The following is a 23,137-nucleotide window of genomic DNA, read 5'->3' as shown; positions in this document are numbered from 1 at the left end:
ACAAGATTTTCTGGTCTGATGAAACCAAGATTGAATGCCGTGACGCTTGAATTGAATGCCAAGCGTCACGTTCTGAATACTTATGTAAATGTGATATTTCAGTTTTTTATAAATGTGCAAAAATGCTTAAAAACCTGTTTTTGCATTATGGGGTATTGTGTGTAAAATATTGAGGGAAAAAACAATTTAATCAATTTTAGAATAAGGCTGTACCATAACAAAATGTGGAAAAAGTCAAGGGTTCTGAATGCTTTCCGAATGCATTGTATGCACGTATCTGTGTGTATGAAAACCACTGTGTACTACACAATACATCAATCACACGTGTGTCTGCATCCTCTGCGTGTGTCTCTGATTGTAGTCCGTACCAGGAGGAGAGGAGTAGGAGAAGCGGGTGGAGGTACCATACTTCCCAAGCAGAGTTTCTGGACCAGGACCTAGTCCTTGGACTGGCCCTGGTCCCACCCCTTGTCCAGTCGGGTACATCTCATAGGCTGGCCCTACTTCCGGGGGCGGGGCAAAGCCCATCCGATAGGTGGGATACTTGGCGGGGTAGCCGTAGTTGTCATAGGTGAGCTGAGTGTTGCTGTCCAATAGGCCACAGTCACCGGGGAATTCGCTGGTCTGTGAAGTGGGATGGGAGGGATGGGTGACGTTGGGCGGGGCTTGGCTCTGCCCAGCCCTAGTGAAGGTGTTGAACTGGGCGTAGCTAGTATGAGACATCCTGGACGGAGGTCGGGGGTCGTAGCACCCTGCCCGTGACCCCGGATTCCCCGGGACCCCTCCTGCCACCACCACCCCACCGGGGCCCCCTGGTGGTCCACTGGAGTTAGCCCCTGTAGCTCCCCCCGGAGGGTTGGAGTTCCGGAACTCTCCCTGGTACATCATAGAGCGGGACGACGGCCTGGCATCGTCGTGGGTGGTCGCGCGGACATTGTAGTAGCCGTTCGTTGGATCCTAAGAATAGAGATGATGAGGAAATAGTGAGATTTTTACATGGGTTAAAATGTGAGGTTTGAGCATTATTTGAGGTGTGAGCTAGTCATGTTTGATATGTTGTGTGTTGTGCATTGTACTGTCCTAAGGATAGAGGTGAGGCGATAGTGAGCTTTTTTCAGGCTTACATGAGTGTTTACATTTGAGATGTGAGCATATTTGAGGTGAGGTAGTCAATGTGATAATTTGTGCGATGGGTTTATGTGTATTGTGTTGTATACAGTCACCCATCTACACACAATACCCCATAACGACAAAGTGAAAACTTGTTTTTAGAAATGTTTGCAAATTTATTTTAAATGAAATACAGAAATATCTCATTTTCAATACATGTTAGAATCACATTTGGCGGCAATTACAGCTGTGAGTCTTTCTTGGTAAGTCTCTAAGAGCTTTGCAGACCTGGATTGTACAATATTTGCACATTTTCATTAAAAAAAATCAAGCTCTGGCAAGTTCATTGTGGATCATTGCTAGACATTTTCTAGTCTTGCCATAGATTTTCAATCCGATTTAAGTCAAAACTGTAACTAGTATATTTGGCCATGTGTTTTAGGTTATTGTCCTGCTGAAAGGTGAATTTGTCTCCCAGTGTCTGTTGGAAAGCAGACTGAAGCAGGTTTTCCTTTAGGATTTTGCCTGTGCTTAGCTCTATTCCATTTCTTTTTATCCTAAAAAACTCCCTAGTCCTTGCTGATGATAAGCATACACATAACATGATCTAGCCAACACCATGCTTGAAAATATGAAGAGTGGTACTCAGTGATATGTTGTGTTGGATTTGCCCCAAACATAACATTTTGTATTTAGGACATTAAGTTGGAAAACCTCCCTGGTCTGATTGAATCTGTGTTTGAAATTCGCTGCTCAACTAAGGGACATTACAGATAATTGCATGTGTGGGGAGATGAGGTAGTCATTAAAAAATCATGTTAAACACTATTATTGTACACAGAGTGAGACCATGCAACTTATTATGTGACTTGTTAGCATTTTTTTCCTATTTAGGCTTGCCACAACAAAGGGGTTGAATCATACTTATTTGACTCAAGATTTCAGCTTTTCATGTTTTATTAATTTGTAAACCTTTCTAAAAAAAAATATTCCACTTCGACATTATGGGGTATCAGTGACAATTTTAAATTCAGGCTGTAACACAACAAAATGTAGAAAACCTCAAAGGGAGTGAATACTTTCTGAAGGCACTGAATGTATGAGATTTATTTTTATTTGACCTTTATTTAACTAGGCAAGTCAGTTAAGAACAAATTCTTATTTTCAATGACGGCCTAGGAACAGTGAGTTAACTGCCTGTTCAGGGGCAGAACGACAGATTTGTACCTTGTCAGCTCGGGGGTTTGAACTTGCAACCTTCCGGTTACTAGTCCAACCACTAGGCTACCCTGCCACCCCAGATGTTTGTTGTTTTGAGGTAGGTTGTATGACGTGAGTAGCAGAGAGAGAGAGTTGCTCACCTTCAGTTCGTACTCCTCGCGGGTATCGAGCTCACTGCGCAGGTCCTGCTTCAGATCCATATCGTCTTTGAATGGCTGAGTGGAGGGAGAGAGGGAGACAGAGGGCAGAAACTAAACCATCAAACAACAAAACACACACAGGGAGAGAGAGAAAGGAGGGAAGGAAGAGGAAAACAAAATATCAGGTTTTTCATATGATGAAAACAATATAAATGTTATTTGATAAATGTTTGTTGACTACAGTTAAAAATGTTATAGCCAGGGCTATGCAGCTCATAAGGGGGAACTCAGTCAGTGGTTTGTTCTCAAACAACAATTAAATGCTTCAGCACCTTATAGCTTCTATAACACTTTCTGTCTTAAAGCTGCAATAGGTAACTTTTTGGGCGACCCAACCAAATGCACATAGCAAGTATATTATATTGAGTTATAGATCTGTCATTATCATTGAAAGCAAGAATAAGAAGCCGTAGATCAGTTCAATGTGTGCTATTTCTATGCTTCCCGTTCTTAAGTTTAGTTTTTGAGTCTTTTACTTTCGGTTTTGTAGTTTCAACCAGCTGAAATATAATATGTTTGGTCCTGGAAGAGATATTTCACAGCGGTTAGACGGCACAATGATTCTTTACACTATACTTGCTTGTTTTGTCACAGGGAATAGAGTGCTATTTGGGACACACCCTCAGCCTGTGAGAAGTCTTCAGGTAAAAGATAACATAAACACTCTATCCATGTCCCCCTTATCCTTAATTGTATTGTTTTACTATAAAGTCTAAATGCACTTGAAATAAACAGCAAAAGTAAAGAAAGGTTCAGGACTGCACTTTGATTCCATTCAACATGGTATAGTTGGCACACTTTTTTTTGGTTGAGGAGACGCGCTCCTTTGTCAAAACAATTGCCCTTTAAATAAAGTTTGGTTTGTATTATAGAGGTGGGTGTGGTGGGGTACTCACGGAGTACATGGTCTTGACCATGCGTGTTGCCGTGGAAATGCTCCCTGACTCCTCCTCCAGACTGTGTGTCTCCTTGTTGACCGTCTCCACCTTGATGTCTGGCTTCCCCAGAGTGACCCCACGTCGACCTGGAACCCAAACAAGACAGAGGCTGCTGTCAAACACAAACGCAAACATGTACGCATGCACACACACACACAAACATATACAACAAAACACACCTATTCAATGACAGACATATGGCCTGCATCATCTGGCACCCTGAACAAAAATAGTACACTATAAAGGGAATCAGGTGATTTTTAGGACACGTCCTATATGAATGACAGACACACAGACATGCACACACAGAGAGATGTTGCATGCAGAGGGTGTGGTAGCTGATTGGTACAATACTCACTGCCTTTTCGTTGGCGGTAGAGGAAGAAGGCCAGAGCCAGCAGAAAGATCAGGAGCAGGATGGAGGATCCTACTGTTCCACCGGCTATAATCCCCACTGGAACTATCTCTGTACACAGAGACGAGACAGACAGAGACACATGGTTATACCAACATATAATGCTAATATATGCCATTTAGCAGACACTTTTATCCAAAGTGACTTACTTTTTAAGGTGTGGATGTGGAGTGGAATTCCCTCCTCTTTATGTATTTGATTTAGATATTGATAGATACATACATGAATGAGAGAGGGAGATTAGTGTTGGAAACAGAGAGGAAGGGGGCAAGTGATGGACCCGGGGATCGCCTCTCCCGGGGATGAATCCAGCCAGTTTTAAGGTGTACCTTTCTCCTCCAAGGTGATGATCATAGTCCCCGGTCCGAAGGCGTTCCAGGCGGTGCAGTTGTACGGAGAGTGGAAGTCAGACTGCATGACGTTGTTGATGGTGAGGGTGGAGAGGACAGCCCCTCCCTGGGAGTGAGGTTTACTCTGCTCCACCGTGTACCTCTCCAGCAGAGTCCCCTTCTCCTTCTCCCACACGTTCTCCTTCCACGCCCACACCTGTAAGGAGTCAAACACACATGCAAGCACAACAATAACAACTGTGAGTCAATGGAGAATAGAAAATCTTTCATACTGTATATTCGAACACAACATATAAGTACTCATATAACCATACATACACCCCCCACATACACACACACACCACACACACACAATACATTGGGTTCCGTGTCTTTAACACAAACACACCCAAGGACACACGCATGCATGCAGACACACACACACCTGGTCAAGGCAGGTGTCCACAAGCAATAAAGAATCTAGCAGATTTTCTACCGTAAATCTGCTGAAGTAGTTAAACTATTAAATATGGACCATAAATACATCAAACATGTTGTGCTAATGTACCTTTTAACCCCCAAAAATGAAAAAGGCAAAGCAACTGGAGGCAGAAAAAGAAATAAAAGATTTGAACTTATCCCCTCCTCTTCCCTCCCTCCCATTCACCAGCCCCCTGTCTCCTTTCTCACACGTACACAGCACCATATTTCATAGGTCCTCTTTCTCTGCATTGAGTTAAAACTATAATGTCGTGTCACACTATATGCTCCAAGCTCCCACTGGCTGTCACAAATGTCTCACTATTCCCTTTATAGTGCACTACTTTCAGAGCTCTGGTCAAAAGTAGTGCACTATAAAGGGAATATGGTGCCATTTGGGATGTAACCACTAAAAGGCAGGAGTGGAGACTTTTTTAATAAAGCACAGATTTCTGTCATGTCTCTGCTGGTGTAGTGGATAATCAATACTGAAAGGTACAGAATTTTACTCTCCCCTTCACTCTCACATCATCCCCCTCTCACACCCTCTGTTGTCAGTACAGCTACTATTCATGCATTCACTCGCCCTTTTCACAAAGACTTACAATTAAGAAATTATACAATTTACAAAGCATTTATAAGCATTTATAAATGCATATACATGAAAGTTATTATGAAGTGTTACAGATATTTCATAGGATATCTCACAGAGTTCACTTCACTTACAATCTTATCGGGTGGAGGGGTGCTAGCGATATAGCACTTGACCTCTCCTCTCTCCCCTCTCACTGCGTACTGCACTGGTTTGCTGGAGATGATGGGAGGGCCTGGGTGAGACAGACAGATACAGCTATTTAGACTCCACTCATGACAAAACCAAGTGATAATGAGGGGAAATTTGTGGTAGACAAGGGGAACCTGATCCTATATCAGCACTCCTATTCTGAGACACTTTATGAATATGGGCCCAGAAGTAATAACAGCAGAATCGAAAGGGCAGTAATGTTAAAAGTAACACTGTGTGTGTGTGTGTGTGTGTGTATACACTATACACGGCTGTACTCTAACTGACCGTTGACTATAAGATAGACCTCAGTCTCTTTCACTCCGATCCTGGGGACGATAGCCTTACACACATACTGGCCCGCGTCTGCCTGGCTCACGGACTTCAGGACCAGCTCCTCATTGTTACTAAGGACCTGAAAAGGACACACACAGTCACGCACACACGTTCGGGAGGGAGATTAGATGGAACCGAGTTGTAAAGGAAGGGAGGAAGGAAGGGAGATATAGGTTAGGAGTTCAACATTAGTTGATTTGGGGGGGGTTAGATTTAGGTTTGGGGAGAGTAAGAAGTGCAGGTGGGACAAGGTTCAATGTAGTGCTGCTTTTATGGGTTTAGGGTATTTAAATTGGGCCGGTGGGCAATATTAACCTTAAATGTGATGATTACCAGGACCTAAATATAAAGAGTACCAGCACCCCAAATTAGTTACATCTGGCACCTCTTTCAGTCCAAGTCAAGCACTGGTAGAATGGATATGGAGGTCCCGATATGGGGTTTCAGGGTCCTGGATAGCAGCAGTGCTGGGGTCAATTCCATTTTATTTCAGTCAATTGTGTAAGTAAAGTGAAATTCCAATTCCCAATTGTTTCTCATAGACAAGCATTGCGAAAAATTTGAATTAGAATTATTTACTGAATTGAATTCATTTAAATGGATTTGACCCCAACCCAGGATTTATAGCAGAGGATAGCTTCTCAGTTCTCACCATGTTCGATCCCTTCTTGGTCCATGTGAGTGTGAGTGGAGGGTTTCCGGCCCACTTGCAATTGAGTTTGGCGTCAAAGTCAATGTCCACTGTAATCGGTGTGAGCGCCCCCTTCAGGATAGGACCATCTGACAGACAGACAGACAGATAGATACAGTAGTTAAACAGGTATATAGAATAGAATTTGTTCTTAACTGACTTGCCTATAAATATAAAATATAGACAGACATATACAGTACCAGTCAAGGGTTTTTCTTTATTTTTACTATTTTCTACATTGCAGAATAATAGAGAAGACATCAAAACTATGAAATAACACATATAGAATCATGAAGTAACCAAAGAAATGTGTTAAACAAATCCAAATATATTTGAGATTTGAGATTATTCAAAGTAGCCACCCTTTGCCTTAATGACTGCTTTGCACACTCTTTGCAATCTCTCAACCAGCTTCATGAGGTACAGTAGTCACCCGGAATGCATTTCAATTAACAGGTGTGCCTTGTTAAGAGTTTATTTGTGACATTTCTTTCCTTCTTAATGTGTTTGAGCCAATCAGTTGTGTTGTGACAAGGTAGGGGTGTATACAGAAGATAGCCCTATTTGCTAAAAGACGAAGTCCATATTATGGCAAGAACAGCTCCAATAAGCAAAAAGAAACGACAGACCATCATAACTTTAAGAGAAGGTCAGTCAATACGGAACATTTCAAGAACTTTGAAAGTTTCTTAAAGTGCAGTCGCAAAAAACATCAAGTGCTTTGATGAAACTGGCTCTCATGAGGACTGCCACAGGAAAGGAAGACTCAGACTTACCTCTGCTGCAGAGGATACTTCCATTAAAGTAGGGATGCACGATATATCGGTGAACATATCGGAATCGGACGACATTAGCTAAAAATGCCAACATCGGTATCGGCCCGATGTCTAGTTTAACGGCGATGTTAAAAATCGATGTCAAAGCTACCGTGCATACCTATATAATATAGGTACAGGATGTAATGACGCCACGTAAAATTTGGCACTGCGCGTGCAACACAGCATTGTCTGTCACAATGTCTGCTGTGTGGATCAAGCAGTCAAGCAGTCATTTGAAAGAGTAAGACATTTTCAGTGAGACAACTTAATAGCGAAATCCATTAAAGCCAAGATAATGGAATTCATTGCCCTTGATAATCAACCGTTCTATGTCGTGGGTGATGTTAGTACACTTGGTAGTGTGTACCAGTGCTCAACAATTTTTCAGACGTTGCCCTACCAGAGATAGACAGTAGTAGCGTCACTGCTATTAGCTTCATGATATACATACTATGGAATGCCGTTTGGGTCTTTGTGTATCAAAAAAGATACAGTAGCACTGTCAAAGCTGTACAAAAAAGTATGCAAACAAGCAAATACCAGCCAAGAACGATGAGTTTACAATACCGAGTTGGCAATAAAGCATAATTTGTTCGACCGCAACATCCGGGTTAGCGAGCTTTAGCTTGGTACCTAGCCAGCCTGAAATCAATGACCAGTAAAAACTGCAGTCATTTTCATTATTCTTAGCAATGATTTAGGAATCCTTGTAAGTATTAGCTAGGTTGCCACTTGTTGTTCGCCTATTGAAATGGAACTTTAGTTCATGAAAATAAATAGCTAGCCAGCTACTTAACCCTGTTGCCCAAAGCTAATGTAATAAGCAGACAGCTAGCTTCATTTGGCTCGTGAGGCTCGACCGGACTGGGTTATGTGTTGTGAAGCTAGACACAATAAGGATTAGGCACAATAGTGGAATTTGCGGGTTGCCTTCAAAATAAAAGCATGGCATTGACAGTGATGCAAATTAATACAAATAGTAGAATTATGCCATACATTTATATTGAAGGCTAACCGCAAAGTCCACTATTGTGGCTAATCATTATTGTGGCTAGTATCACATAGATGGGTCTGACCACCATTAATCAAATAAGAACTGACTTATAAATTAGGGTTATTCTTGATGATGACACCTAGCTAGATAGTTAGCTATCTAACTTTAGCTACTGAAACAGATTATGTCGGTATGCTATGTTTTGAGGAAGAACTACATTGTTTATATCCATGAGCTAGCTAGCTTTTTTTAGACAAGTGTTATTTGACGTGTATCTTTTTGGACACGCAAAGACCCAAATGGCGTTCAATAGAAATCCTGGTTGAGAATGAAACAACTGTAAACAAATGAACAATGAAACAGCACAGCAAGTAAGTGAAAGAAATAGCTTTTGATTATGTTTTACTGGTAATGGGGACATACGTAAATGCCAACAAAATAACGTTTTGGTCAGTGTGGTGTGTGTGTGTATAACCTTTATTTAATTAGGCAAGAAGATTAAGAACAAATTCTTATCTACAATGACGGCCCGGACGATGCTGGGCCAATTTTGCGCCGCTCTGTGGGACTCCCAATCACAGCCTGATGTGATACAGCCTGGATTCGAACCAGGGACTCTTGCACTGAGATGCAGTGCCTTAGACCGCTGCGTCCATGTGTGTCTGTTAACTATTTAACTGTACTAGAATGCTTAAAAGGCAGCAAAAAATTGTAATATCTGATACCAGTATCGGCCACAAATGTCATATCGGTGCATCACTACATTAAATTTACCAGCTTCAGAAATTGCAGCCCAAATAAATGCTTCACAGAGTTCAAGTAACAGACACATCTCAACATCAACTGTTCAGAGGAGACTGTGTGAATCAGGCCGAATTGCTGCAAAGAAACCACTACTAAATTACACCAATAATAAGAAGAGACTTGCTTGGGCCAAGAAACATGAGCAATGGGCATTAGACTGGTGGAAATCTGTCCTTTGGTCTGATGAGTCCAAATTTGAGATTTTTAGTTCTAACCGCAGTGTCTTTGTGAGACGCAGAGTAGATGAACAGATGATCTCCGCATGTAGGTGTTGAAGTTAGAAGCAAAAGAATTTCGCTACACCCATAATAACATCTGCTAATCACGTGTATGTGACCAATAAAATGTATTTTATTTGTGTGGTTCCTGCTGAGAAGCATGGAGGAGGTGTAATGGTGTGGGGGTGCTTTGCTAGTGACACTGTCTACAGCGATATGCTGTCCCATCTGGTTTCTGCTTAGAGGGACTGTCATTTGTTTTTCAACAGGACAATGACCCAGCACACCTCCAGGCTATTTGACCAAGAAGGAGAGTGATGGAGTGCTGCATCAGATGACCTGGCTTCCACAATCACACGATCTCAAACCAATTGAGATTTGTATATCTATTGAACCTTTATTTAACTACGCAAGTCAGTTAAGAACAAATTCTTATTTACAATGACGGCCTACCCCTGGCCAAACCCGGACAACGCTGGGCTAATTGTGCGCCAACCTATGGGACTCCCAATCACAGCCAGATGTTATGCAGCCTAGATTCGAACCAGGTACTGCCACTCGGCAGCATGGTTTGGGACGAGTTGGACCATGGGGGCTGAGATAAAATGTTGCTGTTTTTAAGCTCATTTACTGCAATTCTACAAATGGGGGGGGGTCACGTGCCCTGCATGCCCTGGGATAGATGGACGGACAGACAGACAGATACAGTAGAAAAGAAAGCAGATAAACAGACAACAGACTAATGTGCGGTCTCAGTCTTCTATATGTTTATCTGCTGTCTTAAGTGTATGGAGGTTTGGAACTGTAAATGACAAGTCTAGGTGATGTGTTTGTTGGTCTTGATATGCAAATGTATGAGCTGTGGAAATGAATTTCCTCTTCAGAGGACAATAACATCTAATAGTCTGACTCACAGTGTACATCGACCACGATGCTGAGGTTGGTGTGTCCCACAGCGTTGAACACAGAGCAGGAGACCGGCTCGGTGTGAAAGGAGTGGTCTACTGGGGTCACAAACACACTCTCCCTCGCCCCCTCCAGGAGAACACCACCCTTCGCCCACCTGAGAGAGACACAGGTGTCACATAGCAACACTGATCTTCACTACAGTACATGTTCACATAGCACAAACAGATACACTTTCACAGGTTGTATTCACAAGACACCAAATGGAAGAAAACAGACTGAAACGGGGAGGGACTACCTGAACTTGTCCAATATTAAATGCTTGTTTTTGGTTTTCTGTTGCAAAATGTTTTACTACGTTTTGCCGATAGGGGAGAGTGAGGTAAATTAAGCCAAATGGTTAGTTGAACCACCTATTGTTTCTAGGAAACCATACACAGCCTTTATAATTTAACCAAATATTTAGGAAGAGGTCATCATTTCATGGAGGTCCAAAAAACAGATTTTCACAAAGTCAAATTAATGTGTTATAGGTTTCATGAGGCTACCATCTAAACCAATGTAGATAGTTTTAATATTGTTTTGTACATCAGTTGGGGTCTCCATAAGCTAAAGTATGAGGTCCTAAACCTAGCATTAAAGTGTATCCTTGTAGCTGTGTTGGCTAATATAGTCAAAATGTTTGCATTTGGGTTAGTTGAGACAATGTTCATGGAGTAAGTTGAGCCAATGGGAACCATACCCCATACAAATGAGGATGGCATTTTGTCAGTTTTATGCATAATATGCGTAGCGTAACATGTATAGTATTTTTGCAATGATTAATGCATATGAACTCAAGATAGTGCATTTGTATTGTAACAGAGCAGAAATCATTGTGCCCCGTGTATGCCAAACATAAAACCAGCAGGGGTCTAGCCCCCCTTGACGTTCTTGAGAGAGCAGCCAAGGAAGTGAGAGAAGGGAAGAAGTCCATTTGAGCAGCAACAATGGATGAAATACATTGACTGAATGACACTGAAGAAAAAGAAAACAAACATGAACCCATGTGAAAGATGACACCGAGTCTGAGCTTGCTAAACTTATCAAGAATCTTGTTTTATGGACTTAGTGGCCTCAACTAAAGAGAATTTGCCTACAAATTGGCACATTGAAACAACCTCCCTGTCCCAAACAACTGGTCCAAAATGGAAGAGTAAGTGATATTGAACAAAGAGATCTATATCTGAATGTAGGCAGATATATTATTTACAATATACATTACAATAGGGTAGGAGTAAAAACAAAAAGATAACAAAAGATAACTATTGTAAAATAGATTGTGTCTGTAAAATGTATATAGTATGTATAATCTGGCAGTAGAAGCCTAAGTGTTGTTTTTCATTAGTTTACTACAATTAGGGGAGGGGTGGTAGGGTTAGTGGAAAATAATAAAGCAAAACATATTTTTAAAAGATGTCTATATATACAGTAGCAGTCAAGTTTGGACACGCCTACTCATTCAATGTTTTTTCTTTATTTTTGACTATTTTCTACAATGTAGAATATTAGTGAAGACATCAAAACTATGAAATAACACATATGGAATCATGTAGTCACCAGAAAGTGTTAAACAAATCAAAATACATTTTATATTTTAGCGTCTTCAAAGTAGCCACCATTTTCCTTGATGACAGCTTGGGGGATTGGAAATGATGCAGACAATTACATAGATGGAAGCTACAATCTATCTGTAATATTGAAGCTGATCTACAACCCCATTCCATGTCACAGGACAACATCACCCACTTACCCCGGCTCAACTTAGCCTGTCCCTTTGCTCAACTTACCCCATACTGAATGGCGGAACTGGAGTTCTATACATGGGGTGGCCAAGGCTTCAGGGGGTCCATAGACCATGACAGAAAAGTTGTGTGTAACCCTAACGTGGCATCTAAGGAGCATGAATGAATCCTATGATTGCTGATTAGAGGTAGAAGTGATAATTCACTTAACCAGGAGTTCTTCAATGTGGCAGATAGTGTGGTCCAAAAGGGTTACTTCACTAGAATTCAATGTGGCAGATAGTGTGGTCCAAAAGGGCTACTTCACTAGAATTCAATGTGACAGTGTGGTCCAAAAGGGTTACTTCACTAGAATTCAATGTGACAGTGTGGTCAGATTCAGTGTGGTAGTGTGGTCCAAAAGGGTTACTTCACTAGAATTCAATGTGACAGTGTGGTCCAAATGGGTTACTTCACTAGAATTCAATGTGACCGATAGTGTGGTCCAAAAGGGTTACTTCACTAGAATTCAATGTGACAGATAGTGTGGTCCAAAAGGGTTACTTCACTAGAATTCAATGTGACAGTGTGGTCCAAATGGGTTACTTCACTAGAATTCAATGTGACAGATAGTGTGGTCCAAAAGGGTTACTTCACTAGAATTCAATGTGACAGATAGTGTGGTCCAAAAGGGTTACTTCACTAGAATTCTTTAACATACTATGAGAGGTCAATGTTACTCTACCTCGGAACTGCAGCTCAAAATTCAATGTGACAGATAGTGTGGTCCAAAAGGGTTACACTAGAATTCAATGTGACAGATACAAAAGGGTTCACACAACACACACACAACTGCAGCAATATCACACACACACACACACACACACACACACACACACACACACACACACACACACACACACACACACACACACACACACACAGAAGAGACTTGGGTCACTTTGTTTTCATGAATATAATCTGAATCTATAAGTGTTGAACATCCAAAATATTTTCAGAGAACAAAGCTCAAGCACCAAGGAGATAAGATAGCATTTGTGTGTTACATAAATTGCATAGTTTATTTACAACAAAAAAACACACTGCAATTTGACATAGCAGGTATCAAGCAGAAATGGAATTGAAAAATAAAAATAATTTTGGCTCCCATCAAAATTACAAACGTATTATATTTATGCTCATATATATTATGTTAACTAATAGCAAAGAAAGTTTTGGAATTGGCCTAATCAAGACCAAATTAAATCTGTGTGACGTGATACCCTTTGGATGTATCATTTTAGAATGTCAGTGTAGCTAGCTAGTACTGTAGCTAGTACACAGTACAGGTTTTCATCATGACCAGAGGGACCACCTAAGTGACAAATGATCCTAGGTAGATTTAAAACAGCATAATTCTGTGGTTCTGGTGAGAACTGGCTAAATGTTTCACAAACTCATCCATGTTGAGGGAGCGGGCCCTACTTGACTTAACACTGAATTCAGAGGTGACTTAACCTGTCATCAACCATTGTTGTACTAAAGTGGGTTTTAATCCATTTTAAATCTGAGAAGCTTCTCTCACAAGAAGCACTGCTGACTGGTGTAACAACAGAAATCTTACAAAGTGGAAATAGCTCATGGAAGACCTCTTTATAAGGTTCTAGAAACACAACAAAGTCAAGGAGAGTCCACTTTTCTCCTATCAAGAAGCCGCTTGGTTTGATGAACCTCATGTTTGGGGTCCTCTAAATCTGACTCAAAGGTCTGAGCAAAGGCAAACAGAGGCACCTCATTCAAGAATGGTGTCCTCTTTGGGTTGAGAGACTGGACCCCTTGCATTGTCTTGCAATTCTTCTTTGGAAACGCCTCTGCAGCTCAGCTATGAGACTGTCAAGCACCTGATAAAAGATAGCTCTATGGAAGCTCTCACCATCACTTTAGTCACACTTTTCTGTGATTACAGTGCTCATCATCAATAAGTTGTGAAATCTTAAGCTTGTTTTAGGCTCTTTTACACACTCTTTGTACATTTATTTTGCAGTGCTCTGCAATATCTTCAACCTCTTTCCATAGCAACCCTCACTTCTGTAGTCCTGTAATGTGTCTGTAAGGGCACGTACTAGATCCACAGCCCTTGCTAGGTCAAGAGAGCTTGATTGGAGCATGTCAGAAAGACATTTGGCATCACCAAGCACTTTACAAAAGGTAACTTAAAGTCCTATGAAATATAAATCTATCTGCGAAAGAAGGCCCCTTGCATCCACTGATATATCACCACTATTTTCAAGAGTGATATCCTGTAGCACTCTCAGAACTGCTGGAAGCCTGTCCCTCAGATTACGGCATGCCATGTATCTGCATGCCCACCTTACATCCGTAAGTCTCTGTAGTTCCCTGGGCTGCTGCTGTGGATACAGCTCTTTTTGAACTGCAAGCCACTTGAGATGAACGTTCGAGACAGATACAAACTAATAAAGCTTCTGCAGAAGAGATAAAAAGTGAACTGCCTGTTTGTTAATGGAGCCAAAGGTCTAACGTTAACTTACACAGCGACTCAACTTTCGTAAAAGTTGTTCAGGAAACCTAAACCCGATGCTAAACCTTAAAAAGTACTTGATGATGCTTTCGCCAATCGTGAAAAGAGCTCGTGGAGCTGTGAAAATATTCTCTCTTCTTCTTCTGTATGTTCTTCTTATTCTTCTATATCTCACAACTAATGTTAATATTCTCTCTTCCTCATCCTCGATTTGAAAAATGCGCAACAGAACGTCATAAATCTTCTTTCAGCAAGAGATGAAATGAGATGCCAACCAGCATCATACTGCCAGTAGCGAATAACATTTTGGGGTGGCCAATCAGATGTCAGAGGTGTCAAGTGCCAACCCGGACACCACTCTGGCTCCACCCCTGCCCATACACAAGGGTAAGTTGTGCCAAGACACCACTTTTTTTGGACATCTACAGTATGTTTTCAAAAGGGAGCAGGCTAGATGGCGGACTGAACAGCTGTCACGTTATTTCCTGTCTTTGTGTTTTCTGCACCACTTAGATCTGTTTCGGTTTTCACGTTTATTGTTTTGTATCCTGTTCATGTTTGAGTTACCTTATTATATTAACATGAACTCTAAACACGCTGCGTTTTGGTCCGTCTCTCCTTCCCAGGAAGAAAGCCATTACCCACCACAACAGGACCAAGTGGCGTGGTGAAAAGCAGCAACAGCAAGAGAGGCAGAACTATTTGGAAAAATGGACTTGGGAGGAGATCCTAGAGACGGGAAAGGACCCTGGGCACAGCCAGGAGAATATCGCCGCCCCAAAGAAGAGCTGGAGGCGGCAAAGGCGGAGAGGCGCTGTTATGAGGAGGCAGCACGGCGGCGCGGATGGAAGCCCGAGAGTCAGCCCCAAACTTTCTTGGGGGGAAGGCACACAGGAAGTGTGGCGAAGCCAGGTAGGAGACCTGCGCCAACTTCCTGTGCTTACCGGAGGGCGAGAGAGACCGGGCAGGCACCGTGTTATGCTGTGGAGCGCACGGTGTCCCCAGTGCAGGTGCATAGCCCGGTGCGGTACATACCAGCTCCTCGGATCGGCCGGGCTATATTGGGCATCGAGCCAGGTGCCATGATGCCGGCTCTACGCATCTGGTCTCCAGTGCGTCTCCTTGGGCCGGCGTACATGGCACCAGCCTTGCGCATGGTGTCCCCAGTTCGCCTGCACAGCCCAGTGCGGGCTATTCCACCTCGCCGCACTGGCAGGGCGACCAGGAGCATTCAACCAGGTAAGGTTGGGCAGGCTCGGTGCTCAAGAGATCCAGTGCGCCTGCACGGTCCGGTCTATCCAGTACCACCTCCGCGCATCAGCCCTCCGGTGGCAGCTCCCCGCAGTCGCCCTGAGGTGCGTGTCCTCGGCCCAGTACCACCAGTGCCGGCACCACGCACCAGGCCTATAGTGCGCCTCGCCTGTCCAGCGCTGCCAGAGCCTTCCTCCTCTCCAGCGCAGCCGGAGTCTCCCGCCTGTCCGGCGCTGCCTGAGCCGCCCGTCTGCCCGGTGCCGCCTGAGCTGCCCGTCTGCCCAGCGCCGCCTGAGCTGCCCGTCTGCCCAGAGCTGCTAGAGTCCCCCGTCTGTCCAGAGCTGCTAGAGTCTCCCGTCTGTCCAAAGCTGCTAGAGTCTCTCGCCTGTCCAGAGACGCTAGAGTCTTCCGTCTGTCCAAAGCAGCTAGAGTCTCCCGTCTGTCATGAGCCGCCAGAGCCGCCAGTCTGCAGGGAGCCGCCAGAGCCGCCAGTCTGCAGGGAGCCGCCAGAGCCGCCAGTCTGCAAGGAGCCGCCAGAGCCGGCAGTCAGCCAGCATCTTCCAGAACCGCCAGTCAGCCAGGATCTTCCAAAGCCGCCAGTCAGCCAGGATCTTCCAGAGCCGCCAGTCAGCCAGGATCTTCCAGAGCCGCCAGTCATCCAGGATCTTCCAGAGCCGCCAGTCAGCCAGGATCTTCCAGAGCTGCCATTCAGCCAGGATCTTCCAGAGCCGCCAGTCAGCCAGGATCCGCCAGAGCTGCCATTCAGCCAGGATCCGCCAGAGCCACCATTCAGCCAGGATCCGCCAGAGCCGCCGCCATTCAGCCAGGATCCGCCAGAGCCACCATTCAGCCAGGATCTGCCAGAGCTGCCATTCAGCCAGGATCTGCCAGAGACGCCATTCAGCCAGGATCTGCCAGCACCGCCATTCAGCCAGGATCTGCCAGAGCCGCCATTTAGCCAGAAGCTGCCAGAGCCGTCAACCAGCCTGAGCTACCTCTCAGTCCTGAGCTACCCCTCAGTCCTGAGCTACCTCAGTCCTGAGCTGCCCCTCAGTCCAGAGCTGCCCCTCAGTCCAGTGGGGCCCTTTGTTAGGGTTACTAGGCCAAGGTCGGCGGCGAGGGTCACCACTCAAAGGACGCTAAGGAGGTGGACAAAGACTAGGACAAAGACTATGATGGAGTGCGTTCCACGTCCAGCGCCAGAGCCGCCACCGCGGACAGATGCCCACCCAGACCCTCCCCTATAGGTTTAGGTTGTGCGGTCAGAGTCCGCACCTTGGGGGGGTAACTGTCACGTTCTGACCATAGTTCTTGTGTGTTTTCCTTGTTTTAGTGTTGGTCAGGACGTGAGCTGGGTGGGCATTGTCTCTGATTGGGAACCATATTTAGGTAGCCTGTTTTGTGTTGGGTTTTGTGGGTGGTTGTTTCCTGTCTTTGTGTTTTCTGCACCAGTTAGGACTGTTTCGGTTTTCACGTTTATTGTTTTGTAGTTAGTTCATGTTAAGTGTCTCTTATTTAAGAACCATGAACTATAACCACGCTGCATTTTGGTCCACCTCTCCTTCCCAGGAAGAAAGCCGTTACAACAGCAGTGTAGTTCACCTCAAGATAAAAACGTAATATTCAATAGTGGTAAGTTAGAGTAAATATTAGCACTTCACAAACTGGTTGGTTATAACCTTCAATCTGGATGACAATACAAAACAAATCATGAGACTAGAGAAATATATCAACACATATTACGAAAACAAGTAACATCCAAACATGACGGAGAGTAAAACAGGGGAACTAATGCCGAAACAAAAACATGACTTTTCTACAGACAATTTAACATTTTCACCACCGAGAATGGTAAAGGTCGAAACCGATCTGTTAAAATCAATAAATGACAAACTGGGCATACTTTAATTAGTCAGTAAGGATATAAAGGAGTTGAAGGCGAGCCTCAAGATGAGTGACGAAAAAAAAGCTGCGACATTGGAGAAAGATTCACACAAGCTAAAAGGGACCGTCAATAAGATTGAAACTGATGTTAATGAACTTGAAAAGGAGAACACCGTTCTGAGAGAAGCCTTACTTGACATACAGACTAGATCCATGAGAGAAAATCTGGTACTTACTGGTATCCAAGCGAAAGAAGTTCCTGAATGTGTAGTTAGGGAGTTCCTCCTTACAGCGCTTCAGATCCCACGCGAAGCTGTCGACGAAATCCAACTCGAACGTGTACACCGTTTCAGACAGAGAGACAACTTTTTTTTTAAATAAATCCTAGGTAAAAGACTTGCTGGCACGAAAATAGGCATGAAGGATCAGTTCCCGAAGGAAAAAAGTGTAGCTCTCATTGTCGATTAACCGTTTTATTGATAACCAAATGCTCGGAGACACAAAGACTACTCCATGGCTATTCTAAATATTACAACGTTCCCATAGATTTGAATAATGGAACACACACTACTAGATATGTTAGAGATTGTAAAAAAAATATGTATATATAGAAAAGCAATCAAATATAACAATTGTTAAAGAAATACACTATAACTACATTAATATACCATTTTAGATAAGGAATGTTAGAAAATATTTAGTTTTAGAGTTTCCATTTACAGTATTTCGTAAATTGATAAGACAGTATTAGAAGAAAGGGTAATTAGTGAAATAATACATCATCAAATATAAATAACTAACACAAAAAGAATTAACATGGTAGAGATAAAACACAGAGGTACATAGAAGGCACAGTACGTGGGTATGTGTTGTGATCGAAGGTGGGGTGTGTGTTTTTGTGTTTGGAAAAGTGTGGAGTTAAGTGACTGAAAAACTATGCAGGTTGCAAATCACAGAGCCCATGTGTGTTTGTGAGCAGGGGTTATAAGAGAGAGCATTCAATTGTGTGCAGATATGGGATATACATTTTAAAATAAATTATTAATATGTATTTATTTACTGCCCTATCATGATGGAATGTTCCCCAACCCTATACCCTAGATACCCACCTGAGAGACCCATACACGAAGGAGAAGTCCTTATCTGTTTTATGGGCCTACTGTAAGTAGCCGATACGCAGCCAATTCAGAAAGATTAATGTGGTGAAAGACCTGCTAAAGCAACACCGCCCCCTCAAGATTCTGAGCCTGTCTGGCAGGGTTGGTCCTACAAAGCAACACCACCCCCTCGAGATTCTGAGCCTACCTGGCAGGGTTGGTCCTACAAAGCAACACCGCCCCCTCAAGATTCTGAGCCTACATGGCAGGGTTGGTCCTACAAAGCCCTAGCCCCCTCATGGGTGAGCATAATATTCAAGGAAATTCTCAAAGCTGCTAATGAGAACCTTGACGACCTTGTACCTAGCCGGTGGGGATTCTGGTGGGGTACACCCACCCAGGCAGTGGCAGTACTGGCAACACTAGCTGCAGTAACCCATGGGGAGGGGGTTCACACTTGGACATTTAGAGAGCATATTATTGTGACCCTGGTGGCACAAAATCATCAAAGGTCTGACTGCACAGAGATGCTTGGAAATATGGTCACAATTTATTTTTATTTTACCTTTATTTAACGAGGCAAGTCAGTTACAAACAAATTCTTATTTTCAATGACGGCCTAGGAACAGTGGGTTAACTGCCGTGTTCGGGGGCAGAACTACAGATTTTTACCTTGTCAGCTCGGGGATTCGATCTTGCAACCTTTCAGTTACCAGTCCTACGCTCTAACCCACATGTGGGGGACCGCGTGTGAGTGTTTCAGGGGAAGGGGGTATATCTGATCTCCATCACCTAAGATGTGACAATCGTTAATTGTCAAAGCCTTTCTTAGGTTGGGCTCTGGGATGGTGCAACTGTTGAGAATCTGAGTGTATGGTTGTTTGTGGGGGAAAGGGGTTGCGTGTGTATGAGTGTATGAGTATTTGTGTGTGTGTGTGTGTGTGTGTGTGTGTGTGTGTGTGTGTGTGTGTGTGTGTGTGTGTGTGTGTGTGTGTGTGTGTGTGTGTGTGTGTGTGTGTGTGTGTGTGTGTGTGTGTGTGTGTGTGTGTGTGTGTATCACACAACTGTGGCGAGGGAGTGAAAGATGTTAGTGACAATATAGGATGAATCACAATAATTGTTTCCTAAAATAATAATTGCTTGCCAAAATTAAATTTTTGTAATGGCAATATTGGTAATAACAATCCTTTGAATAAACTGCCTACATTACTACAAATATTAATGGCTAATTATGGAAATTTAGATAAACAGGATTTTTAAGTATATATTTTTGAATATGTATATTAAAATACAAATCAAGGTGAGGTTGTTGGAAATGCTTTTGGCGGTTGATCTGCTTCTGTTCTGTGGGTGGCACTGTGTGCTCTTTTTGAAGGTCTCCTGGTCTCTCGGGAGCCATGGGATCCGGGGGGTTGGGGTTGATCTGGGATGACAACCCAACTCGGGATGAGGAGGGGTTTTAGAGGGTAGAATATTGGGGACCAATTTGAGGTAGCAATGCAAATATCATGGTACAGCCATATAGACACTCAATCGTCATGTTACTTTATAATGGTACGTTTACAAACATATATTATGATAAATAGAAATGAAACTTGTTGCATGATTGTAATTGGTGAAATAAGTATATCTAGTTATAATTGTAATGGCTTAGCAGATAATAAGAAAATACTATCAGTATTTACCTGGCTAAAAGAGAATGAATATAAAATCTATTGTTTACAGGAAACTCATTCAACAAGTTTTGTGGAAAAAGGACTGGGGGGTAAAACATATTTCTCCCATGGGCAAAGAAATTCAAAAGGTGTGATGATATTAATTAATAGTAAATTTGATCCAAATGTGCAAATTGTCCAAGCAGATCCTCAAGGTAGATGGATGATTTTAAATATGTTATTGGATCATAAACAGATATGACTTATTAACCTATACGGTCCAAATAATGATGATCCACACTCCTTTGAAAATATATATAATAATTTATCAACCCTACAAGCAACACAAGACTGTATTATTATGGTGGGAGATTATAATAATGTTTAAATACCTCTATAGACCGTAAAGGAAAACCCACCACAAACTAATCGCCCTCATGCACTTAAGGAAATTATGAATGTCATGGATATATTAGTGGATATATGGAGGCTTAAATACCCTGACCTAGTGAGATATACATGGTGAAGGTTTAATTAATCTAGTCGTCTTGATTACTTACTTATGTCATTCTCTCGGTCGAACCATCACATAATTAGCATATATATTACGCTTACATAAATTCCATGTGGGTGAGGACATTGGAAATTTAAACAAAGCCTACTGGATCATAACTTGCTTTTAACTAGGACAGAAGAATGTATAACTGACTTTTTCCCGACATAACACACCAGCGTTCAAAAGTTTGGGGTCACTTAGAAATGTCCTTGTTTTTGAATTAAAAGCAAAAAGAATTGTCAATTAAAATGACATCAAATTTATCAGAAATACAGTGTAGGCATTGTTCATGTTGTAAATGACTATTGTAGCTGGAAACTGCAGATTTTTTAATGGAATATCTACATAGGTGTACAGATGCCCATTAACTGCAACCATACCTCCTGTGTTCCAATGGCACATTGTGTTAGCTAATTTATCATTTTAAAAAGGTTACTTGATCATTAGAAAATCCTTTTGCAATTATGTTAGCAAAGCTGAAAACTGTTGTCCTGATTAAAGAAGCAGTAAAACTGGCCTTCTTAAGACTAGTTGAGTATCTGGAGCATCAGCATTTGTGGGTTCGATTACAGGCTCAAAAAGGCCAGAAACAAATAACTTTCTTCTGAAACTCGTCAGTCTATTCTTGTTCTGAGAAATGAAGGCTATTCCATGCGAGAAATTGCCAAGAAACTGAAGATCTGGTACAATGCTGAGTACTACTCCCTTCACAGAACAGGCTCTAACCAGAATAGAAAGAGGAGTGGGAGGCCCTGGTGCACAACTGAGCAAGAGGACATGTACATTAGAGTGTCCAGTTTGAGGAAACAGACGCCTCACAAGTCCTCAACTGGCAGCTTCATTAAATAGTACCCGCAAAACACCAGTCTCAATGTCAACAGTGAAGAGGCGACTCCGGCCTACTAGGCAGATTTGCAAAGAAAAAGCCCTATCTCAGACTGACCAATAAAAAGACACGTTTAAGATGGGTAAAAGAACACAGACACTGGACAGAGGAACTCAACTCTACAATTAGTTTGGTCTCAAATAATCACGGTCTGTGAAGAGAGTTTAACTAAAATAAGTGGAGAGTCAGGCGGAGAGCGACCTGTTTAAATTATATGAGCAACAAATATTCAATTTTATTTGGAATGGCAAGCCAGACAAAATTAAAAGGGCTGATTGTCTCCCCCAATGTTTAAGAATGGCCTTTTCCATTTATTCAGATTGCAACCGCTCACTTTCGGTTATTTGAAAACAAAATCATCTCCAAAATATGGTAAATTACTGTAATTAATACATTCATTCAATACATTTGAATACAAAAGTAGCCATCCATCTACCTGTTGATGGAATTTATAGGTTTAAATTAATGATTAGAATACTCCACCCTGAAACCATATACAGTGGGGCAAAAAAGTATTTAGTCAGCCACCAATTGTGCAAGTTCTCCCATTTAAAAAGATGAGAGGCCTGTAATTTTCATCATAGATACACTTCAACTATGACAGACAAAATGAAAAAAAAATCCAGAAAATCACATTGTAGGATTTTGAATGAATTTATTTGTCAATTATGGTGGAAAATAAGTGTTTGGTCAATAACAAAAGTTTATCTCAATACTTTGTCTGAGCAAAATTCGGTGCCGACCTTGGCTGGAGGCCACTGAGAGTACTTCCCAGGGTCTCCCTATCTTGAGGGAGGACGGGGAGTGATTCTCACTGGGTAGCAGGACAGTGTGTGCGTAGGATACCTAATGTTTGTGTGTGAAAGTATGTGCGTAAGAAGCCAGTATAAAATGAATGGTTTTATACAACAGACCAGCACTCTCGTGAATAAACCTTATTGACTATTTTAGCTGGGCTTCCGTCTGTTTCATTTCAATCAGTATCTTACAAATCCTGATTAGCAGACTGAGTAGTTTAATTGAATTGGTTTATGAACATCGAGAACATAATTCTCATGACACTACCCATTATGGGCAATTAGCAGAACAATAGACTCTTGCCAAGGAGGGTAGGGGGAGAATTGTATCATCAATGTCTCAAGCCAAAACGTCTTGATGGCCTTCACCATGATGAATGTTTTCAGTTGAAGCCAACCAAGTTTGATAGTGTTTAATGTCGGCAGACCTACAACAATATTTTTAGATATACTGTAGGCCTACCG

General features: G+C 42.4%; 1 protein-coding gene across 1 annotated transcript in view; it reads right to left on the bottom strand.

Moving 5' to 3' along the window:
* Positions 1 to 226: 226 nt before the first annotated feature.
* The window catches only part of LOC112227311 (kin of IRRE-like protein 1), a 47,363-nt gene continuing 24,452 nt past the window's right edge, over positions 227 to 23,137 (bottom strand). The window contains exons 7-15 of the mRNA XM_024392212.1: positions 10,253 to 10,401; positions 6,466 to 6,593; positions 5,766 to 5,892; positions 5,420 to 5,520; positions 4,214 to 4,430; positions 3,828 to 3,935; positions 3,446 to 3,555; positions 2,472 to 2,582; positions 227 to 957 (exon numbers count right to left, since the gene is read on the bottom strand). Of these exons, the coding sequence (XP_024247980.1) occupies positions 319 to 957; positions 2,472 to 2,582; positions 3,446 to 3,555; positions 3,828 to 3,935; positions 4,214 to 4,430; positions 5,420 to 5,520; positions 5,766 to 5,892; positions 6,466 to 6,593; positions 10,253 to 10,401 (1,690 nt within the window). The 3' untranslated portion in view covers positions 227 to 318. The remainder of the gene's footprint in view (positions 958 to 2,471; positions 2,583 to 3,445; positions 3,556 to 3,827; positions 3,936 to 4,213; positions 4,431 to 5,419; positions 5,521 to 5,765; positions 5,893 to 6,465; positions 6,594 to 10,252; positions 10,402 to 23,137) is intronic.

This window comes from Oncorhynchus tshawytscha, linkage group LG28, assembly GCF_018296145.1.
Source record: "Oncorhynchus tshawytscha isolate Ot180627B linkage group LG28, Otsh_v2.0, whole genome shotgun sequence".
Classification (NCBI taxonomy): Eukaryota; Metazoa; Chordata; class Actinopteri; order Salmoniformes; family Salmonidae; genus Oncorhynchus; species Oncorhynchus tshawytscha.
This window is presented reverse-complemented; position numbering and strand designations above follow the sequence as displayed.